The 18,078-nt window shown below is 44.5% G+C and overlaps 2 protein-coding genes across 38 annotated transcripts in view; one reads left to right on the plus strand and one right to left on the minus strand.

Moving 5' to 3' along the window:
- The window catches only part of LOC129624399 (phosphatidylinositol 3,4,5-trisphosphate 3-phosphatase TPTE2-like), a 60,696-nt gene extending 60,328 nt beyond the window's left edge, over positions 1-368 (plus strand). For all 35 annotated transcript variants that reach the window (XM_055542259.1, XM_055542261.1, XM_055542267.1 and 32 more), the window contains one exon: positions 92-368. In XM_055542259.1, the coding sequence (XP_055398234.1) occupies positions 92-194 (103 nt within the window). In that variant the 3' untranslated portion in view covers positions 195-368. The remainder of the gene's footprint in view (positions 1-91) is intronic.
- A 2,594-nt stretch (positions 369-2,962) lies between these two features.
- The window catches only part of SLC25A15 (solute carrier family 25 member 15), a 32,356-nt gene continuing 17,240 nt past the window's right edge, over positions 2,963-18,078 (minus strand). For all 3 annotated transcript variants that reach the window (XM_055542299.1, XM_055542300.1, XM_055542301.1), the window contains exons 4-7: positions 11,349-11,486; positions 8,418-8,587; positions 6,820-6,978; positions 2,963-5,464 (exon numbers count right to left, since the gene is read on the minus strand). In XM_055542299.1, the coding sequence (XP_055398274.1) occupies positions 5,340-5,464; positions 6,820-6,978; positions 8,418-8,587; positions 11,349-11,486 (592 nt within the window). In that variant the 3' untranslated portion in view covers positions 2,963-5,339. The remainder of the gene's footprint in view (positions 5,465-6,819; positions 6,979-8,417; positions 8,588-11,348; positions 11,487-18,078) is intronic.

Here is an 18,078-nt window from a genome sequence, read left to right on the forward strand (position 1 = left end):
CAGCGAGGCTTTAAAACAAGGGTGCCCCACAGCATGGCTTTTCTGTTAGCCCTAAAATAAAATGTAAAAAAAAATTTTTTTTCTATTCTAGGCTTTATCTTTCAAGAAGTGAATTGGATAATCCCCATAAAATAAAAGCATGGAAAGCTTACAGTCCACAGTTTGCAGTCGAGGTATATTTTGATGACATTTAAGTTGTTCCTGGTATCTGATTAAGTATAGTTCCCCTTCTAGGCTAGAATCATGTTCTTCCCAATCCTTGCTACATATATCTTTTAAACCTATGTCCTTGCTGATATGCTTATATTTATATACATGTACATATGTTCTTGAGAAATCTATTAAATATATACAAGGGAGAATGTCAATGGCAGTATTTTTTTTTGGAAGGACTATACATCACACAGAGTTTTTGTCTATATTAAGTTTGAAACAGTACACAGAACATTAGTTATCACTTTTAAGAACTTACAAATAAAACTTTCCTACCAAAATAAGATTTAAAGACTGCAGTTTTCCCTAATACTGTGGGTTTGTTTCATTTACTTATATATTTCTGGGTAAGTATTTATTCCCTGCTTTGTTTTACATCTGTAACTTCAGATGTTAGAAGGTAAGAATTGTAAGTCAAATAGAGGGAAGAAATGAAGGTAATTTCTTCCCTCTATTTGACTTACAAACTATTAACAACGATCAGAATGGCAGTAAAAACAATTTTAAAATCCAGAAACATGTTCACACCAGCAGCCTCCCACCCCCAACATGGGCTTTTTTTTTTTACTCCAAGCACCGCACAGAACTCAGCAAGCTTCCTTTAATTATACACAGGGTATCGGGGGAGGGTAAAAGAATCTTCAGTAACCTCTGCTTTTGTCCATCATTACAGAAGTCAAAGGGAATGTTTGCCTAGAGCAATCCAGATTTTAAAATCCACCACCCCCGCCCCCAACCAGCTTCACCCAAGCTTGGAGAACTTCGAAGTAAGGTCAAGTTTTCATTAGAGACACAGGTTAACCCTGTGTCCACAGGAAATCACTATTTTCTCTTTGGTTCAGTTCAGTTGCTCAGTCGTGTCCGACTCTTTGCAACCCCATGAACCACAGCACGCCAGGCCTCCCTGTTCATCACCAACTCCCGGAGTTCACTCAAACTCATGTCCCTTGAGCCGGTGATGACATCCAACCATCTCATCCTCTGTCGTCCCCTTCTCCTCCTGCCCCCAATCCCTCCCAGCATCAGGGCCTTTTCCAGTGAGTCAGCTCTTCCCATCAGGTGGCCAAAGAATTGGAGCTTCCGCTTCAGCCTCAGTCCTGCCAATGTACCAGGTGCTATTTTATTCTAAGTGCCTTCACTGTCATAATTGTTCTTGAAAGCAGTTCTACGTTGGCTTTATTATCTGAGCAATTTTCCTTTTATTGGCAAGGCTCTCAACAATCTAGCCCTGGTTGAATTTATCAGGAGATGAAAGGGAGCACTCGTGAGCACCTGTGCCTCTGCTAAAACACAGAATACCCATTCCTGAAAAATCTGACACTGCTAAAAGCGTGAAAGTGTTTGTCAGTCACGTCCGACTTTTTGCGGCCTCATGGATGCAAAAAGTCAACCCCTTTTTGCAACCCCTGCCAGGTTCCTCTGTCCATGGGGATTCTTAGGCAGGAATACTGGAGTGGGTTGCCATGCCTTCCTCCAGGGGATTGAAGGCAGATTCTTTACCATCTGAGCCACAAATCAGGTCTGGGGGGCTGGGGCAGACCACTCCGATGAAGCAGTGTTGGAAGAGCACACTGACCATCAGGCTGGCAGCCCCAGTCAGTATTTGAGGGAGACGAGACCATCAGTTTTGGAGAAGGTGATGGCACCCCACTCCAGTACTCTTGCCTGGAAAATCCCATGGACGGAGGAGCCTGGTGGGCTGCAGTCCATGGGGTCACTAAGAGTCGGGCACGACTGAGCGACTTCACTTTCACTTTTCACTTTCACGCATTGGAGAAGGAAATGGCAACCCACTCCAGTGTTCTTGCCTGGAGAATCCCAGGGACGGAGGAGCCTAGTGGGCTGCCGTCTATGGGGTCGCACAGAGTTGGACACGACTGAAGCGACTTAGCAGCAGCAGACCATCAGTTTACAGAGGAGGGCTGGTGGGTGCCAACCGAGCAGAGATGGGAGGAGACTGTCCGAGCTGCCATGTGGTGGCATGGAAGGCCCTGCAGGTGCTTCTTTTCCCCAAAAAACAGCCCACAAAGGGTCCCAGCTGCCACTGCAGCTGCCCAGCAAGAAAAATGATCATCCTTCCCTCTCCCTCCCCCCAATGCCCTGCCCCCTTGGAGGAAACGATCTTGGAGGAAAAAGCTTTCAAATTCCTCCTACATTATGTCTCCACTATTCCCTGTAGTTTGGGTTACAGAAATGTGTCAGGACAGGTTATTTCCTTTGAAATTCCTGCAGCCGTCATCTGTGGAGGAAGATCAGCAAGATCAGCTGGCAGGCTTAGGTGGATGAGGTAAAAAGTGAGGAGAGTAAGATCTAGCTTTAATACTGGCAAAGGTTGGGAAACCCCTATTTTTCAGAATCTTGAGTCTTGAAATAGAGATTACAGTTGGGGGTTTTTCTTCCCTAACCTTCCAAAGTGCATCAAAATTTCTGGCAACTATGAGCGGTCACCTAACACTGCTTTTGCTCATAAAGAGAACTTGCTCACAGCCACCTGCAGGCCTGCTTTTCTAGAATCCAGTGAGAGTAGTTTGTTAAACAACTTGAGAAATTTATAGAATATCAGAACGATACTGGTTTTCTTGAATAGGATTTACTGACCTGGAGGGACTTCCCTGGCAGTCCAGTGTTTGGACTCCACGCTTCCAATGCAAGGGATGCATGTTCAATCCCTGGTCAGGAAACTAAAAGCCAACGAGCTGCGCGGTGTGGCCAAAAAGAATTTACTGACCTGGAATAGAACTATCCAAACTTGTATGGAGAAGTTTATTTTAAAAAATAGCATGGCATCCGGGCAAATCAATCACATCACATCCACAGCCTGGTGGAGGGAAAGTAACTTTTTTGGACCAAGTTTCATCACTGCAGTGTACAGATAAAAATCCATGTTATCAGTAGTTGTTTTACATCAGGAATTTTGTTGACAAAGAACAATGCTAATTGCAATAAAACCACCACCTTGAAATATCACCATACATGACTCAAGCATTCCTGACAGTTGGTTCTTTGCATGTATGTACTTAAATCATATAGTCACCTATTAGGCAAATAATTTAACGACAGAACTCAAGAATTTCTTTAAACACAGTATTTCAAGCTACTATATTTTTGTCTGGAGTACACACCTAAAATGGTGCAAATTGTACCTAAATACTGAACCATGAGTTAAGCGAATAGAATGAAACAAACAAAAACAATTCTGACTTAAGTTCCCAATCCTTACTCCCATTCACTCTTAACTTGCCTCAGACGGTTTCTGTTGAAGAAATTCAGTTACATCTTTGCAGGACAACACAGGAGAAGTAGTACTGCCAGTGGGCTCTGGAGGAAGCCTCTTCCTGGGGGAACCAGTCCCGTTTGTTATTTTGGCTTCAGTCCAGGCCTGTCTAGATGAAGCACTACTCAGTAGCTACTGACCATTTAAATATGGAGAAAAGGTAGGTAGAAAAATGCTTTTCAAGAAAAGGCAAATGCTTTTCAAGACCAGGCATAACACGAACCCATTGGGCACAACGCTGAGCATCCTGCCTTCCTGACCTCCTGGCTTCCGGCAGGTGGCTAGAGTCACCACCGAGGCTTCAGGGAGAACAAAAAGCTTGCAGAAACTAGAGGTTTCGCCAGGGATAGACATACGGCTGAGGACTGTTACTAACAACACATCAGCAGCTGAGGCCGATTAAGACCTTTTTATCAGAGCCCTGGGTGGTCCTGGGACCGGGACGGCGCAGCTCCCTTACACCAGAGGACAGAGAATAGCTGACCCTCCCACGTCTGTAGAAACCCAAAAAACTAGGGTTTGTGAGTAGTGCAGACAAACGGCATAGTTTAATAAAATGACTTGTTTCATTGATCAAGTCACACCCCAGAGACCACGTCGCTGAAATTCACGACGGCCAGAGGCCCACGTCAAAAGGCTCTCATGCTGGAAAAGCCTGACCAGGAGTGAGGGATCCTGAGACAAAAATTCAGCCCAGCTCACCTAACACCCCTCACGGAGAGGGCAAGTCCTAAGAATGTTTGAGAGGAGAGCGCTTGGCCCAGGACCATCCTACCCCCTGAAGCAGAGCCAGGGCCTCTCTGGGCTTCCGCAGTCGGCTCCCTGGAAGGGCTTCTGATTGGCGGAGGCAAAGGAGGGCGTGGCCCCAAACGGATAGAAAGTCCAATAGAATCCCTGGAACCCCACCCAGGCCAGGACCCAGAGGCAGAAAGCAGCTCAGGGAAGCTGTCAGCCACCAGCTTCACCGAGCACCGCTGCAGTGGCGGCGGCGGCGCCGTCCTCTCATCCCCTTCCTCTAGCTCAAGCCCAGCAGAGGGGAGTCCCTTGGGAGAGGAGGGAGGCGGAGCCAGCCCCGGGCTGCTTCTCAAAGGCTCCAGGCCACACCCAGCCCTATGTCGGGGCGCAGAATGTGGTCCTACTTGGAAGATGATTGGCACTGTTTCCACAGAGGAGCATCCTAGGAGAATCCAGCATGCTTCCTCTGAAACGTCAGTCGAGAACGTGAAAGCCACACCTGTATGCGGGTACATTCTCCTTTTTAAAAATCTAAAAGGACATCTTAAGTTTTCAAGCACCACAGGAAAACGTTTTAAAAACTGTACCCACTTAGTATAGTGTACGTGCTACGCAGATTTTTTTTTTAAAAAAGAGACCTTACATCTAGAATGGATTACGCATTTATAACCATCCTCATGAAACATGGTTACCTCAGGGTTTGTTTTTTTCTGTTGCAATCTGAGATAAAACATGGAACTACACTGTGCTTCACTCACAACACATAACCATCTAAACTGCATGGACACATACAGGTTTATGCAAAAGCCCTTGATATAGTTCTACTCAGCCCTCCATATTAGGTATATCTCAGACCAGCAGCCCACCTACCCTGCATGTCCCACCATGGACAAGAGCAGCAACTTTTTTATTTCAATACAATTATGGGCAGAAATTATATGCTATAAAATAGAGGCTCTTCTATAAAGTTTAAGGTAGAAGAATGGAAGACAAAAAAAAAAAAAAGTAATTTGCATGAAATCAAAATAACTCCACATTGGTCTTGTACTCTTTGAAACCCTGAGATGAACTGCAGTCCTCAAATGCCTGCACTTGGATCGAGGTTCACTGCAACACTTCAGTATGCTTCGAACTGGTTCATCATCAACTTCCTGCTGTATTCATAGGCCAAGAAGAGGGCCCCATTGGCAGGGAACGCGCGAATCAAGGTAGGTTTCAGTCCAGAATATAAGGCCGGTACTCCTAGAAGACAAAAGGGTGATCAAAGACTGAGATCCTTCCCCCCTCTTCTTGCAGATATCCCACCAACCCGCACAGCATGGATATTTTTACACTTACAAATCCAGACAATAGAGCTAAAACCCAACAGTTATGGAGCAGGTTTCCCTGGGCTAATGGAACCAGTCTAGTGGAAACAAGGGCAAGGGCAGGTCTCCCAGTAAAGCTGGCAAACATTCACCAATCCCGTGCCTGTTAACTCCTAGTAGACGGATGTGGCAGAGCGGGGCCACATGGGCCGACAGAAGGCAACCAGAGTCACAGACGGCAGCGGCTCTGCAGCTTCACGTGGGGGCGAGGACCATGAGGCAGTGGGCCAGGAGCAAGAATGTGGATGAGGTCAGAAATCTGACCAGGGAGGTTTCTAGTATCAGTACTGCCCAAGGCAGTTTTGAAGATCCAATCAGATAAAGAAGGTGTGAGTACTTTGTAAAACTATGAAGTGTGATGCAAATTGAAAAGGGGTTACTGGGAACTTCCCTGGTGGTCTAGTGGCTAAGACTCCTCGCTCCCATTAGCAGGGGGCCCAGGTTTGATCCCTGGTCAGAGAACTAAATCCCACATGCCGAAACTAAAGATACTGCATGTCGCAATGAAGACTGAGGATCTCACATGCTGCAACTGAGACCCAGTGCAGCCAAATAAATAAACAAAAGGGGTTACTATTAGTAACAGATGTCTTGTGCTCTATCTGGGGTTAAATCAGTTTTTGCATCTTTACCGTACTCACTCTCAAGAGATGTGCGTGTGCCAAGTTTTAAGATGCACAGTGAATGCTAGAAGGACAGGTCTTTACTCACTAGTAGCATAAAATCGACTTTACACAACCGCTACTTTAAAAAGTCTTTATCCTCCTGTATAACCAAAACCTGATAACAAATAACCTTCCAAAACGGCTTAGTGCCTTTCTCATTCCAGAAGTCTTAGCATTAAGGATGCACACTGTTTGAAATGTCTTAGCGATTCCATTAGAGCTCAGCTTCTGATAATATTGCTTAAACCAAGTGGTGCTAACTTAGAAACATCCGTCCTCTTAGACAAAAGTATATACTTTAAAAATCCCCTCCAGGCTATTTAGAAAAAAAATCCTGGCCTAGAGGTTAGGAGTCAGGAACTTTAAACATTCTTGAGAATAATGAAAGAACCTAAAGAAAGGGGTTTGAAAACAAATCCACAAGTGTGGGTTATATACACAGTTAGAAAAGGTTATGAGGTGGGGAAATAGAGCCATTATCCATGTGATCAACCTCAACAAGACTAGCAGCGAAATGACCGCTCTCTGTACACACCACCTCTGGTTCGGCCAATGGCAGACTCACCTTCATTTTTCACGATGCTTATAAAGGTTCCAATAAATCCCGCCTGTTTTCCAGACATGGAAAGAACTTGAATCCTGGATTTGATACAATCCACTGGGTAAACAGCAAGCCACAGGCAGATTCCACCAAATCCACCACTTAACATCAAAGGGACAGGGCCTAGAGGAGAAAAGGCACAAATGGTATTTTGTCTCGAGCACAGGTGATGTGACATTTCCAGAGGTCAGTGCAGCCGTGACTGCAGGTGGGTGCAGTTACCAACACGGAAGCTGCGGAGCACAGTTCTCTGGGGCAACGATCTAAGAGCACAGGGTCCTTGTGACAGCCTGGGGGCATCCCTCATGCCAGGACCAGGGGCAGCTCCAGTGAGGGTCAGATTTACGCTGGTCACTGTGGCCCTCCTGCCCTGTCCTCCAGAGGCCTGCCCCCCAACCCCCGCCAGAACCAGCAGGCATCAGCAGCATGGCAACACCCTGCCACGAGGAGTAAGAACAGAGGCCACAGAAACACAGGCTGCATCTTTTTTCAACTTTCTCAAGTATTTTAACATATTAATACTCTACAGCCCTGATTCTCCCTTTACCGTGAAAATCTAAAGTTATCTTATTAAACATGACAGTTAAGCCTGGGAGCACGACGATCCTCAGAACAAGTCCAAAACACTGAATGGAGGTGTTTAAGAAAAAAATGTAATCACCCACAAGCCAAGCATTGGGTCAAGCCACTAATGAGGATAAATGAGAAGGAAGGACCCTTCTCATTGCTCTCAAAATATTATCTAGCAAGGGGACTTCCCTGGTGGTCTGGTGGTTAAGATTTCACCTCCCATTGCAGAGGGGCATGGCTTTGATCCCTGGTTCAGAAAGATAAGATCTCACACGCTGCACAGCCAAAAAAACCCAAAACACAAAACAAGCAATGTTGTAACAAATTCAATAAAGACTTAAAAAAAAAAAATGGTCCAAATCCAAAAAAATCTTTGGGGGGAAAAAAAAACACTATCAAGATTTATTACTAAGTTTAAGCTTATTCAGAGATTCTTTACAGGTGATTTCCCCCAGGAAAAATGATGTCTGCAATCTTCCTTAAAATGGACCTGGAGATAATGCACAAATGGTATTCCAGTAAAATAAGTTTGGGAAGTCTTGCTCCAGTCCCTGCCTTGAGGAAATTACCTAGGTGGGAGGAAGGTGCTAGCTACCACCTGCCACCACGGTTACTCCCTGGCATCCAGAGGGGCCAGGTGGACCCGCCACAAGGGGGCGCCGTGCACAGATTCCATAGCAACCACCACCACCCGGATACTTTGGCCACCTGATGTGAAGAGCTGACTCATTTGAAAAGACCCTGATGCTGGGAAAGATTGAGGGCAGGAGGAGACGGGGATGACAGAGGATGAGATGGTTGGATGGCATCACCGACTTGATGGACATGGGTTTGGGTGGACTCCGGGAGTTGGTGATGGACAGGGAGGCCTGGCGTGCTGTGGTTCATGGGGTCGCAAAGAGTTGGACACAACTAAGCGACTGAACTGAACTGAACCACCACCAGGAAGCCAACGCTTCAAACCCACCTGTGGTCCTCACCAACAGGCTTACCTAATTCGTCTTTCGATCTCCCCGAGGCAAAAAATGACCGGCTTAGTTCATAGCCACCAAAAAAGAAGAAGTAGCCTGGTACTTCTCGAAGTAAAGTACTTGAGAGTCCATGGTAGAAGCCCAAGGGGCCGTCCTTCCTAAAGACAGTCTTCACGACAGACCAGACTGTGCTGGGTGGAGACACAGGGTGACAGACAGTTAGGACAACGTTCACACCCATCCCGTAGACCTGACGGAGCTCTGACCACCAAGCAGCTCGTTTTATAAACAGAGCTACCAGAATTCCAGCCCTAAAAGGCTTCTGTGGGAAGGAAATCTCTCAGATACAATTATTTTATAACAAGTTTGTTTCATCACTTGAGCTAGTCCATGTAAAGATATTTTATTAAGATGAATGCATACATTTCTAGAAATCATTATCAAAGATCTAAAAGAGTCAATTACACCCATTTTTTCAATAGTGAGTAAGTGAAACTACAATGAGATTGTCCAAACTCAGTGAGAATAAAATGGCATTGTTCTTGCCCAGTCTCCTTACCGCCCTCGATTTCTATCTCCTCAGCCTTTCTTTTGAGATGATCTATTTTGAGTGAACTGGTTGTTCAGCTGTTTAGGGTTTTGTTTTGCTTCCATCCAGGGAAGTGAGTAAGGAGCCTTACATGTTACTTAAAGGCAAGAACAAAAGAAATTCCAAGAGCCGAACTATGTCAGGCTAGACGCACCCAGGATTCAGTTCTTAGGCAGGTGTGTAAGAATTTTTTACTTGAAGCAGATCAGAGCCTGAGGCAGCCAGAACACGGCACACTCTGTGCAGGCTCTTCTTCCTGATGGTGTCAGGGGTTGGGGTGGGCAGGCCTGTTCCCGATAGCACCAGAAACCAAGCCTGTCAGCTTGGCAAGCCCCTCACTCCTCACTGTGTTCTCAATAGGTGACCTGGCTTGGACCAGAGAGGGATCAGGCCCCAGGTAACAAAGACCACCTGCTTTTATTGATGATCTGCCTTCCCAGGCATTATCCACTAGCCAGTCCCTGCCTGCAGTGCCCTCTCCTTCTATATTGAAGAAGTAATGTAATCCAGGGTTTCCCTGATGGCTCAGCAGGTAAAGAACCCGGCTGCCAATGTAGGAAACACAGGAGATGCAGGTTCGATCCCTGGGTGGGGAAGATCCCCTGGAGAAAGGCATGGCAGCCCATTCCAGTGTTCTTGTCTGGAGAATCCCTTGGACAGAGGAGCCTGGCAGGCTACAGTCCACAGGGTTGCAAGTGGTTGGACATGATTGAGTGACTGATGCATGCACGCAGAAAGTAATTCAACTCAACAGTTAGCCTAGTTCCAATCCAGGTCTCAACCCTCAGCTACCATATTCCCGGCTTGGGCACTGCTGTACCTAAAACATGTTTTCTTTTGTACAGGGTGTCCATCTACCAGAGTCCTTTGGATCTAACAATTACTTTTTAAAAAATACTTTAAACTACTTTCAAGAGACAACTTTCTGGGTGCTGTTAATGCACTATTCATCTGGGCACCAGCTGACAAAAAGGTTCATTTGTGACTATTCGTGGAACTGCACACTTAAGATTTCCTATGATTTCTGGGTGTGTTTCTGTTACTGTGTGTACACTGTATTTCAATGAAAAAAGCATTAAAGACTTTTGAACTTCTAGGCTGTGAATAATAGATTCAAATAGGTTGTAATGAATCTCTTGGCTGCAAGAAATAGGGTGCTATTACAAACCCCGTTTTCACTGGAAGGAAACTGACGACTCAGAAAATGGTCAGTTTATCTACCAGTTTTTCCCAGCAGTTTATTTATTGGCTTTTGAGTTAACCTGAGCAATATCCATGACCAAACCTTTAGTTAGTTCAATAAGCAAATTTTGGAATGAATAAGGATAATAAATTGCTTTTTAATTCTAATAATAAATAATAATGTATATGATTCATACATTCATGGGATAACTCAATCACTGAAGACTTGCTAAGCTTACGAGGGTTTGATGAACGTTTTCAGAATTTGGGCCCTTTGTAGGTATACTTAAAGGACTTCTTGTTGTTTAGTTACTAGGTCATGTCTGACTCTGTGGGACCCCATGGACTGTAGCCTGCCAGGCTCCTCTGTCTGTGGGATTCTCAAGGGAAGAATACTGGAGTGGGAAGCCATTCCCTTCTCCAGGGGCACTTGAAGGATTAGGGAAGGGGTAAAGGAAGTTACCACCAGGATCTGGTGTGATCAGTATGAGCACCGATGTGAAACTGCGGAGTGAGCAAATATTCATCCCAGAATCCAAATCGGCACCTAGGAAAGCTCAGCCTCAGTTCTAAAGCTGCTGCTATGTGTTTCCAGGTATATATGGAGGTCATGCCTTAGACTCTCCACAGGCCAAATGAGGTAGAAGCCCTGCTTCTCCACTTTTAGGATATGAAATATTTGCCTACAGGGACTTCCCTGGTGGTTCAGTGGTTAAGACTCCACACTTCCAATGCAGGGAGTGCCGCTGGGTCAATCCCTGATCACGGCACTAAGATCCCACACACCTCATGGCAAAGCCTTACCCCCACAAAAAAAAAATTTAATTAGGAAAAATAATAATCATTGTTAAAAAAAATCTTTTGCCTACATTCTGGGGTGGGTGGTGGGTCCAACCATCCCAGACTGTCCATTCAGAACATTATTCTTGGATTGGTGGGCATGGGGGGTGAGGGGAGTGTTTGGAGTAAACTGTTTTGCCTCTTAATTATAGCATAATGTAAAATTTAAAAATATTCATTACACCAAGGCAACAGAGACCCTACATTTGTACATGGGCAGCACCAGTGTTCTTGCCTGGAGAATCCCAGGGATGGGGAAGCCTGGGTGGGCTGCCGTCTATGGGGTCACACAGAGTCGGACACGACTGAAGCGACTTAGCAGCAGCAGCAGCAACACTTACTTCTGGCTTTTGGCTATCTTTCCCGATGTCTCCATCTCGTACATGGTCTGCAGTCGGCACTCAACCAGCTCTGTGGGGCAGAGGACCAGAGCAGCAAAGGCAGAGGCGAAGGAGCCGGCAGCTGCGTTCTGCAGATCACTGGAAGGATGCAAGCACAGGCGACCAGTTACTCATTCACTCGGCACTGGGCGTGCTCCAACACGGATAGTAAAGCAGAGCGAGCACAGGTGGAGAGGAACGCTCCTCCAGCGCCCACCAGGCGCCCACCAGGCTTCCTCTGAGGAGCCCACCGCCCCGTGGGGGTGACAGCAGCACCCTGACTCCCGGGGACAATGATGCTTAAGAGATGATGCCAATGTGCTCAGTCATACAGCTGCTAAGTGGCAATGCTAGGTTTCAAACCCACGTTTCCGTGATGGCAAACCCATGCTTCTTTTATTAGTCATAGAGCTATGGCCTGGACCCCACCCCCAGATTCCAATGTTGAAGCATTCACACTCCATGTGATAGTATCTGGAGGAGTCTTTGGGGGGGGCGGTTATTAGTTTGAGATAGGGTCTTGATGTAATTAGTGGAAGAGACTGGAGAGCTGGCTGGTGTTCTACCATGTGAGAAGACAGGCAGGCATCCCTCTGCAAACCAGGAGACGGCCCTCGCTGGACACCAAATCAGCCAGCACCACCTCATTCCTAGACTTCCTAGCCTCCAGAACCATGAGAAACAAATGTTTGTTTTTAAACCACCCAGTCCAGGGTATTTTGTTCTAGCAGTCAGAACTAAGACAAAAAGTGACACAGAGAAACCAACTATGGAAGAAAAAATTCCCCAAGGTCCTACCACACCAAACACATACTCCATTAATACTTCAGTGTGTTTGCTGCTGAGCTTAATAAAACTAGTTTTCAAGGCCATCCCTATATGCCCTGCATCCAGCCCAGAGCAACCACAAGTGTGATGTAACTGCTACAGATGATACTAAGATCACGGCATCCGGTCTTATCACTTCATGGCAAATAGAGGGGGAAACAGTGCAAACAGTGGCTGACTTTATTTTTTGGGGCTCCAAAATCACTGCAGATGGTGACTGCAGCAATGAAATTAAAAGACGCTTACTCCTTGGAAGGAAAGTTATGACCAACCTAGACAGCATATTAAAAAGCAGAGACATTACTTTGCCAACAAAGGTCCATCTAGTCCAAGCTATGGTTTTTCCAGTAGTCATGTATGGATGTGAGAGTTGGACTATAATGAAAGCTGAGCACCTAAGAATTGATGCTTTTGAACTGTGGTGTTGGAGAAGACTCTTGAGAGTCCCTTGAAGGGACTAGATCTGATAGAGTGTCTGATGAACTATGGATGGAGGTTCATGACATTGTACAGGACACAGGGATCAAGACCATCCCCATAGAAAAGAAATGCAAAAAAGCAAAATGGCTGTCTGAGGAGGCCTTACAAATAGCTGTGAAAAGAAGAGAAGTGAAAAGTAAAGGAGAAAAGGAAAGATACACCCATTTGAATGCAGAGTTCCAAAGAATAGCAAGGTGCAATAAGAAAGCCTTCCTCAGCAATCAATGCAAAGAAATAGAGGAAAACAACAGAATGAGAAAGACTAGAGATCTCTTCAAGATAATTAGAGATACCAAGGGAACATTTCATGCAAAGATGGGCTCAATAAAGGACAGAAATGGTATGGACCTAACAGAAGCAGAAGATTTTAAGAAGAGGTGGCAAGAATACACAGAAGAACTGTACAAAAAAGATCTTCACGACCAAGAGAATCATGATGGTGTGATCACTCACCTAGAGCCAGATATCCTGGAATGTGAAGTCAAGTGGGCCTTAGGAAGCATCACTACGAACAAAGCTAGTAGAGGTGATGGAATTCCAGTTGAGCTATTTCAAATCCTAAAAGATGATGCTGTGAAAGTGCTGCACTCAATATGTCAGCAAATTTGGAGAACTCAGCAGTGGCCACAGGACTGGAAAAGGTCAGTTTTCATTCCAATCCCAAAGAAAGGCAATGCCAAAGAATGCTCAAACTACTGCACAATTGCACTCATCTCACACGCTAGTAAAGTAATGCTCAAAATTCTCCAAGCCAGGCTTCAGCAATATGTGAACCATGAACTTCCAGATGTTCAAGCTGGTTTTAGAAAAGGCAGAGGAACCAGAGATCAAATTGCCAACATCTGCTGAATCATCAAAAAAGCAAGAGAGTTCCAGAGAAACATCTATTTCTGCTTTATTGACTATGCCAAAGCCTCTGACTGTGTGGATCACAATAAACTGTGGAAAATTCCGAAAGAGATGGGAATACCAGACCACCTGACCTGCCTCTTGAGAAACCTGTATGCAGGTCAGGAAGCAACAGTTCGAACTGGACATGGAACAACAGATTGGTTCCAAATAGGAAAAGGAGCATGTCAAGGCTGTATATTGTCACCCTGCTTATTTAGCTTCTATGCAGAGTACATCATGAGAAACGCTGGGCTGGAAGAAGCACAAGCTGGAATCAAGATTGCTGGGAGAAATATCAATAACCTCAGATATGCAGATGACACCACCCTTATGGCAGAAAGTGAAGAGGAACTAAAGAGCCTCTTGATGAAAGTCAAAGAGGAGAGTGAAAAAGTTGACTTAAAGCTCAACACTCAGAAAACTAAGATCATGGCATCTGGTCCCATCACTTCATGGGAAATAGATGGGGAAACAATGTCAGACTTTATTTTTCTGGGCTCCAAAATCACTGCAGATGGTGACTGCAGCCATGAAATTAAAAGACACTTACTCCTTGGAAGGAAAGTTATGACCAACCTAGATAGCATATTAAAAAGCAGAGACATTACTTTGCCAACAAAGGTCCATCTAGTCAAGGCTGTGGTTTTTCCAGTAGTCATGTATGGATGTGAGAGTTGGACTATAAAGAAAGCTGAGTGCTGAAGAATTGATGCTTTTGAACTGTGGTGTTGGAGAAGACTCTTGCGAGTCCCTTGGACTGCAAGGAGATCCAACCAGTCCATTCTGAAGGAGATAAGTCCTGGGTGTTCATTGGAAGGACTGGTGTTGAAGATGAAACTCCAATACTCTGGCCACCTGTTGCGAAGAGCTGACTCATTTGAAAAGACCCTGACGCTGGGAAAGATTGAAGGCAGCAGGAGAAGGGGATGGCAGAGGATGAGATGGCTGGATGGCATCACTGACTCAATGGACGTGGGTTTGAGTGAACTCCGGGAGTTGGTGATGGACAGTGTGCTGGCGTGCTGCAGTCCATGGGGTCACCGAGTCAGACACGACTGAGCAACTAAACTGAACTGAACAGATGAAAACCCAGGATAAATTTTGAACCAAAAAGTTGCTCATCACAAAAAGATTTTCCAGCTCAGCTGATGACCTCCTGGAGCTCAGCCACAGAGGGGCATGGGTGTGGTATAGTGTTGCCATAGGAGGAGGGCAGCCAGTGTGAATCAGCAAGCTCGATTCTTGTAGGGCAGATGGCAAAGCTGGAAATCTAGAAGGAGGAATGAATGCATGCAAATACAGGAAGAGAAGAATTCACTTCATCCTTCATCTCACATGGGTTTAGTACCACCAGCCTGAGGCACCAGCAGGGCTGTGAAGTTGGAACCCACTAAGAGTTCAAGAAATTGCCAGGAAGACTCCTGGGAGTTCATGGGCGTCAGCAAAGGAGACAGTCTCCAAGCCGCGAGGCCGTGTTCCACTGGTGCGTGTGGGGACAGTCTTTAGTTGGGCTGAAGAACTGAGCTGCTCACAGCACCTGGCCCTGACACTGACCTGTTAAATCCCAGCAAAAGGCTGTCACTGACAACTGGAACAACTCACAGACCTCCAGAAGACCCCAAAGGTAACTTCCAGGGCAGCCTGCCAGGAAGAAAGGTCCCCTCATGATTTATGTCCCATTTGGAAGTAAATGCCTAACAGACCTACCACATTCAGTTGTCCTAAAGTTACAATAAACCAACCCACTTACATCAGTAGACAGTCATCAGGACAGGAAGTCAGTAAGGAAACACAGGTCTTAAATGACACATAAGACCAAACAAACTTAACTCGTATTTATAGACCATTCCCTCAGAGAGCAGTGTACATTCTTCTCAAGAGCACATGGAACATGCTCCAGAATAGGTCACATGCTGGGCCACAAATCAAACCTTGGTAAATTTAATAAAATTGAAGTCATATCAAACATCTTTTCCAAGCACAATGCTATGTGATTAGAAATCAATCGCAAGAAAACCATAAAAAAAAAAAACAAAACAAAAAAACACCAAATATGTGGAGACTAAACAATGTTACTAAACAACCAATGGACCACTGAAGAAATCAAGGAGGCAATAAAAAATTACCTACATGAAAAGCAACTATACTTCAATCTTAAAAGTTAAAAAAAAATTTCCTAGAGACAAATGACAATGAAAACAAAACAATCCAAAACCTATGGGATTCAGCAAAAGCAGCTCTATGAGGGAATTTTACAGCAATACAATCTTACATCAGGAAATAAGAAAAATCTAAAAAAAAACCTTAATCCTACATCTAAAGGAACTAGAAAAAGAACAGATAAAACTCAACATTAGTAAAAGGGAAAAAACCAAAGACCAGAGCAGAAATCAGTAAGAGATGAAGAAAATAATAGAAAAGATCAATGAAACTAAAAGCTTAGCCAGACTCATCAAGAAAAAAATGGGAGAGGGCTCAAATCAATAACGTTAGAAATAAAAAAAGGAGAGGTTACAATCAACACCACAGAAATACAAAGGATCATAAGAGACTACTGTGCTTAGTCACTCAGTCATGTCCGACTCTTTGTGACCCCAGGGACTGTACCTGCCAGGCTCCTCTGTCCATGGGGATTCTCCAGGCAAGAATACTGGAGTGGGTTGCCATGTCCTCCTCCAGGGGATCTTCCCCACCCAGGGATCGAACCCAGGTCTCCCACATTGCAGGTGGATTCTTTTTACCATCTGAGCCACCAGGGAAGCCCATGAGAGAGAGAGACAGAGACTACTACAAGCAACCATATGCCAACAAAATGGACAACCTGGAAGAAATGGACAAATTCTTAGAAAGGTACAACCTTCCAAGACTGAACCAGGAAGAAGTAGAAAATATGAACAGACCAGTCACAAGTACTGAAATTGATTAAACGGCTTTTAACATGGGACTTCCCTGGTGGTCCAGTGGTTAAGAACCCTCCTTGCAGTGCAGGGGACATGAGTTTGATCCCTGGTCAAGGAACTAAGATCCCATATGCTGCAGGGCAACTGAGCCCTGGAGCTGCAACCACAGAGTCCTGTGCTCTGGAGCCTGCATGTCACAACTAGAGTCTGTGAGTGGCAATGAAGATCCCGCATGCTGCAACTAAGTGAAAGTGAAAAGTGAAAGTGAAGTCGATCAGCTGTGTCTGACTCTTAGGGACCCCATGGACTGCAGCCTACCAGGCTCCTCCGTTCATGGGATTCTCCAGTTAAGAATACTGGAGGGGTTGCCATTGCCTTCTCCGGCTACAAAGCTACACTAATCAAACAAAAAAACTGACAAAAAAAAAAAAACAAAAACAATATGAATTAACATAACAGGACAGAAAGTCCAGAGATAAACCTATACACCCGTGGTCATTAGTCTATGACAAAGGAGACAAAAACATACAATACAGAAAAGAGAGTCTCTTCAATAAGTGGTGCTGGGGAAAATGGACAGCTACAGGTAAAAGAATGAAATTAGAACATTCTCTAACACCATACACAAAAATAAACTCAAAATGGATTAAAAATCTAAATGCAAGACCAGATACTATAAAACTCAGAGGAAAACAGGTAGAACACTAACAAATGGCAGCAATATCTTTTTGAATCTGCCTTCCAGAGTGATGAAAATAAAATAAACAAATGGGACCTAATTAAACTTAAAAGCATTTGCACAGCACAGGAGACCATAAGAAAACAAAAAGACAACTCACAGAAATGGGAGAAAATATTTGCAAACAAAGGAACCAACAAGGGATTTATCTCCAAAAATATACAAACAGCTTATGCGACTCTAATAAAAAAAACCACCCAATCAAAAAATGGGCAGAAGATCTAGACATTTCTCCAAGGAAGATACACAAATGGCCAAAAAGCACATGAAAGATGTTTCACATCACTAATTATCAGAGAAATACAAATCAAAACTACAATGAGGTTATCACCTCACACTGGTCAGAACAGCCATCATCAAAAAGCCTACAGACAAATGCTGGAGAGGGTATGGAGAAAAGGAAAGCCGCTTACACTGTTGGTGGGAATGTAAATTTGTACAACCACTGTGGAGAACAGTGTGAAGGTTCCTAAAAACTAAAATTAGAAATAAAAATAGAAAATGATCCAGCAATCCCACTTCTGGGCATATATCCAGAGAAAACCATACTTTGAAAAGATACATGTACCCCAGTGTTCACTGAGGCCCTGTTTACAATAGTCAAGACATGGAAGCAACCTCATTGTCTGTTGACAGAGGAATGGATAATGAAGATGTGGTACATATACATGGAATATTATTCAGCCATAAAAAAGCAATGAAATAATGCCTTTTGCAGCATCATCAATGGACCAAGAGACTATCATACTAAGTGAAGTAAATCAAAGACAAATATCATACAATATCATTTATATGTGGAATCTTAAAAAATTTAACAAATGAACTTATTTACAAAAACAAACTCACAGAATTA

Source organism: Bubalus kerabau, chromosome 12 (assembly GCF_029407905.1).
Source record: "Bubalus kerabau isolate K-KA32 ecotype Philippines breed swamp buffalo chromosome 12, PCC_UOA_SB_1v2, whole genome shotgun sequence".
In the NCBI taxonomy this organism is placed as follows: Eukaryota; Metazoa; Chordata; class Mammalia; order Artiodactyla; family Bovidae; genus Bubalus; species Bubalus kerabau.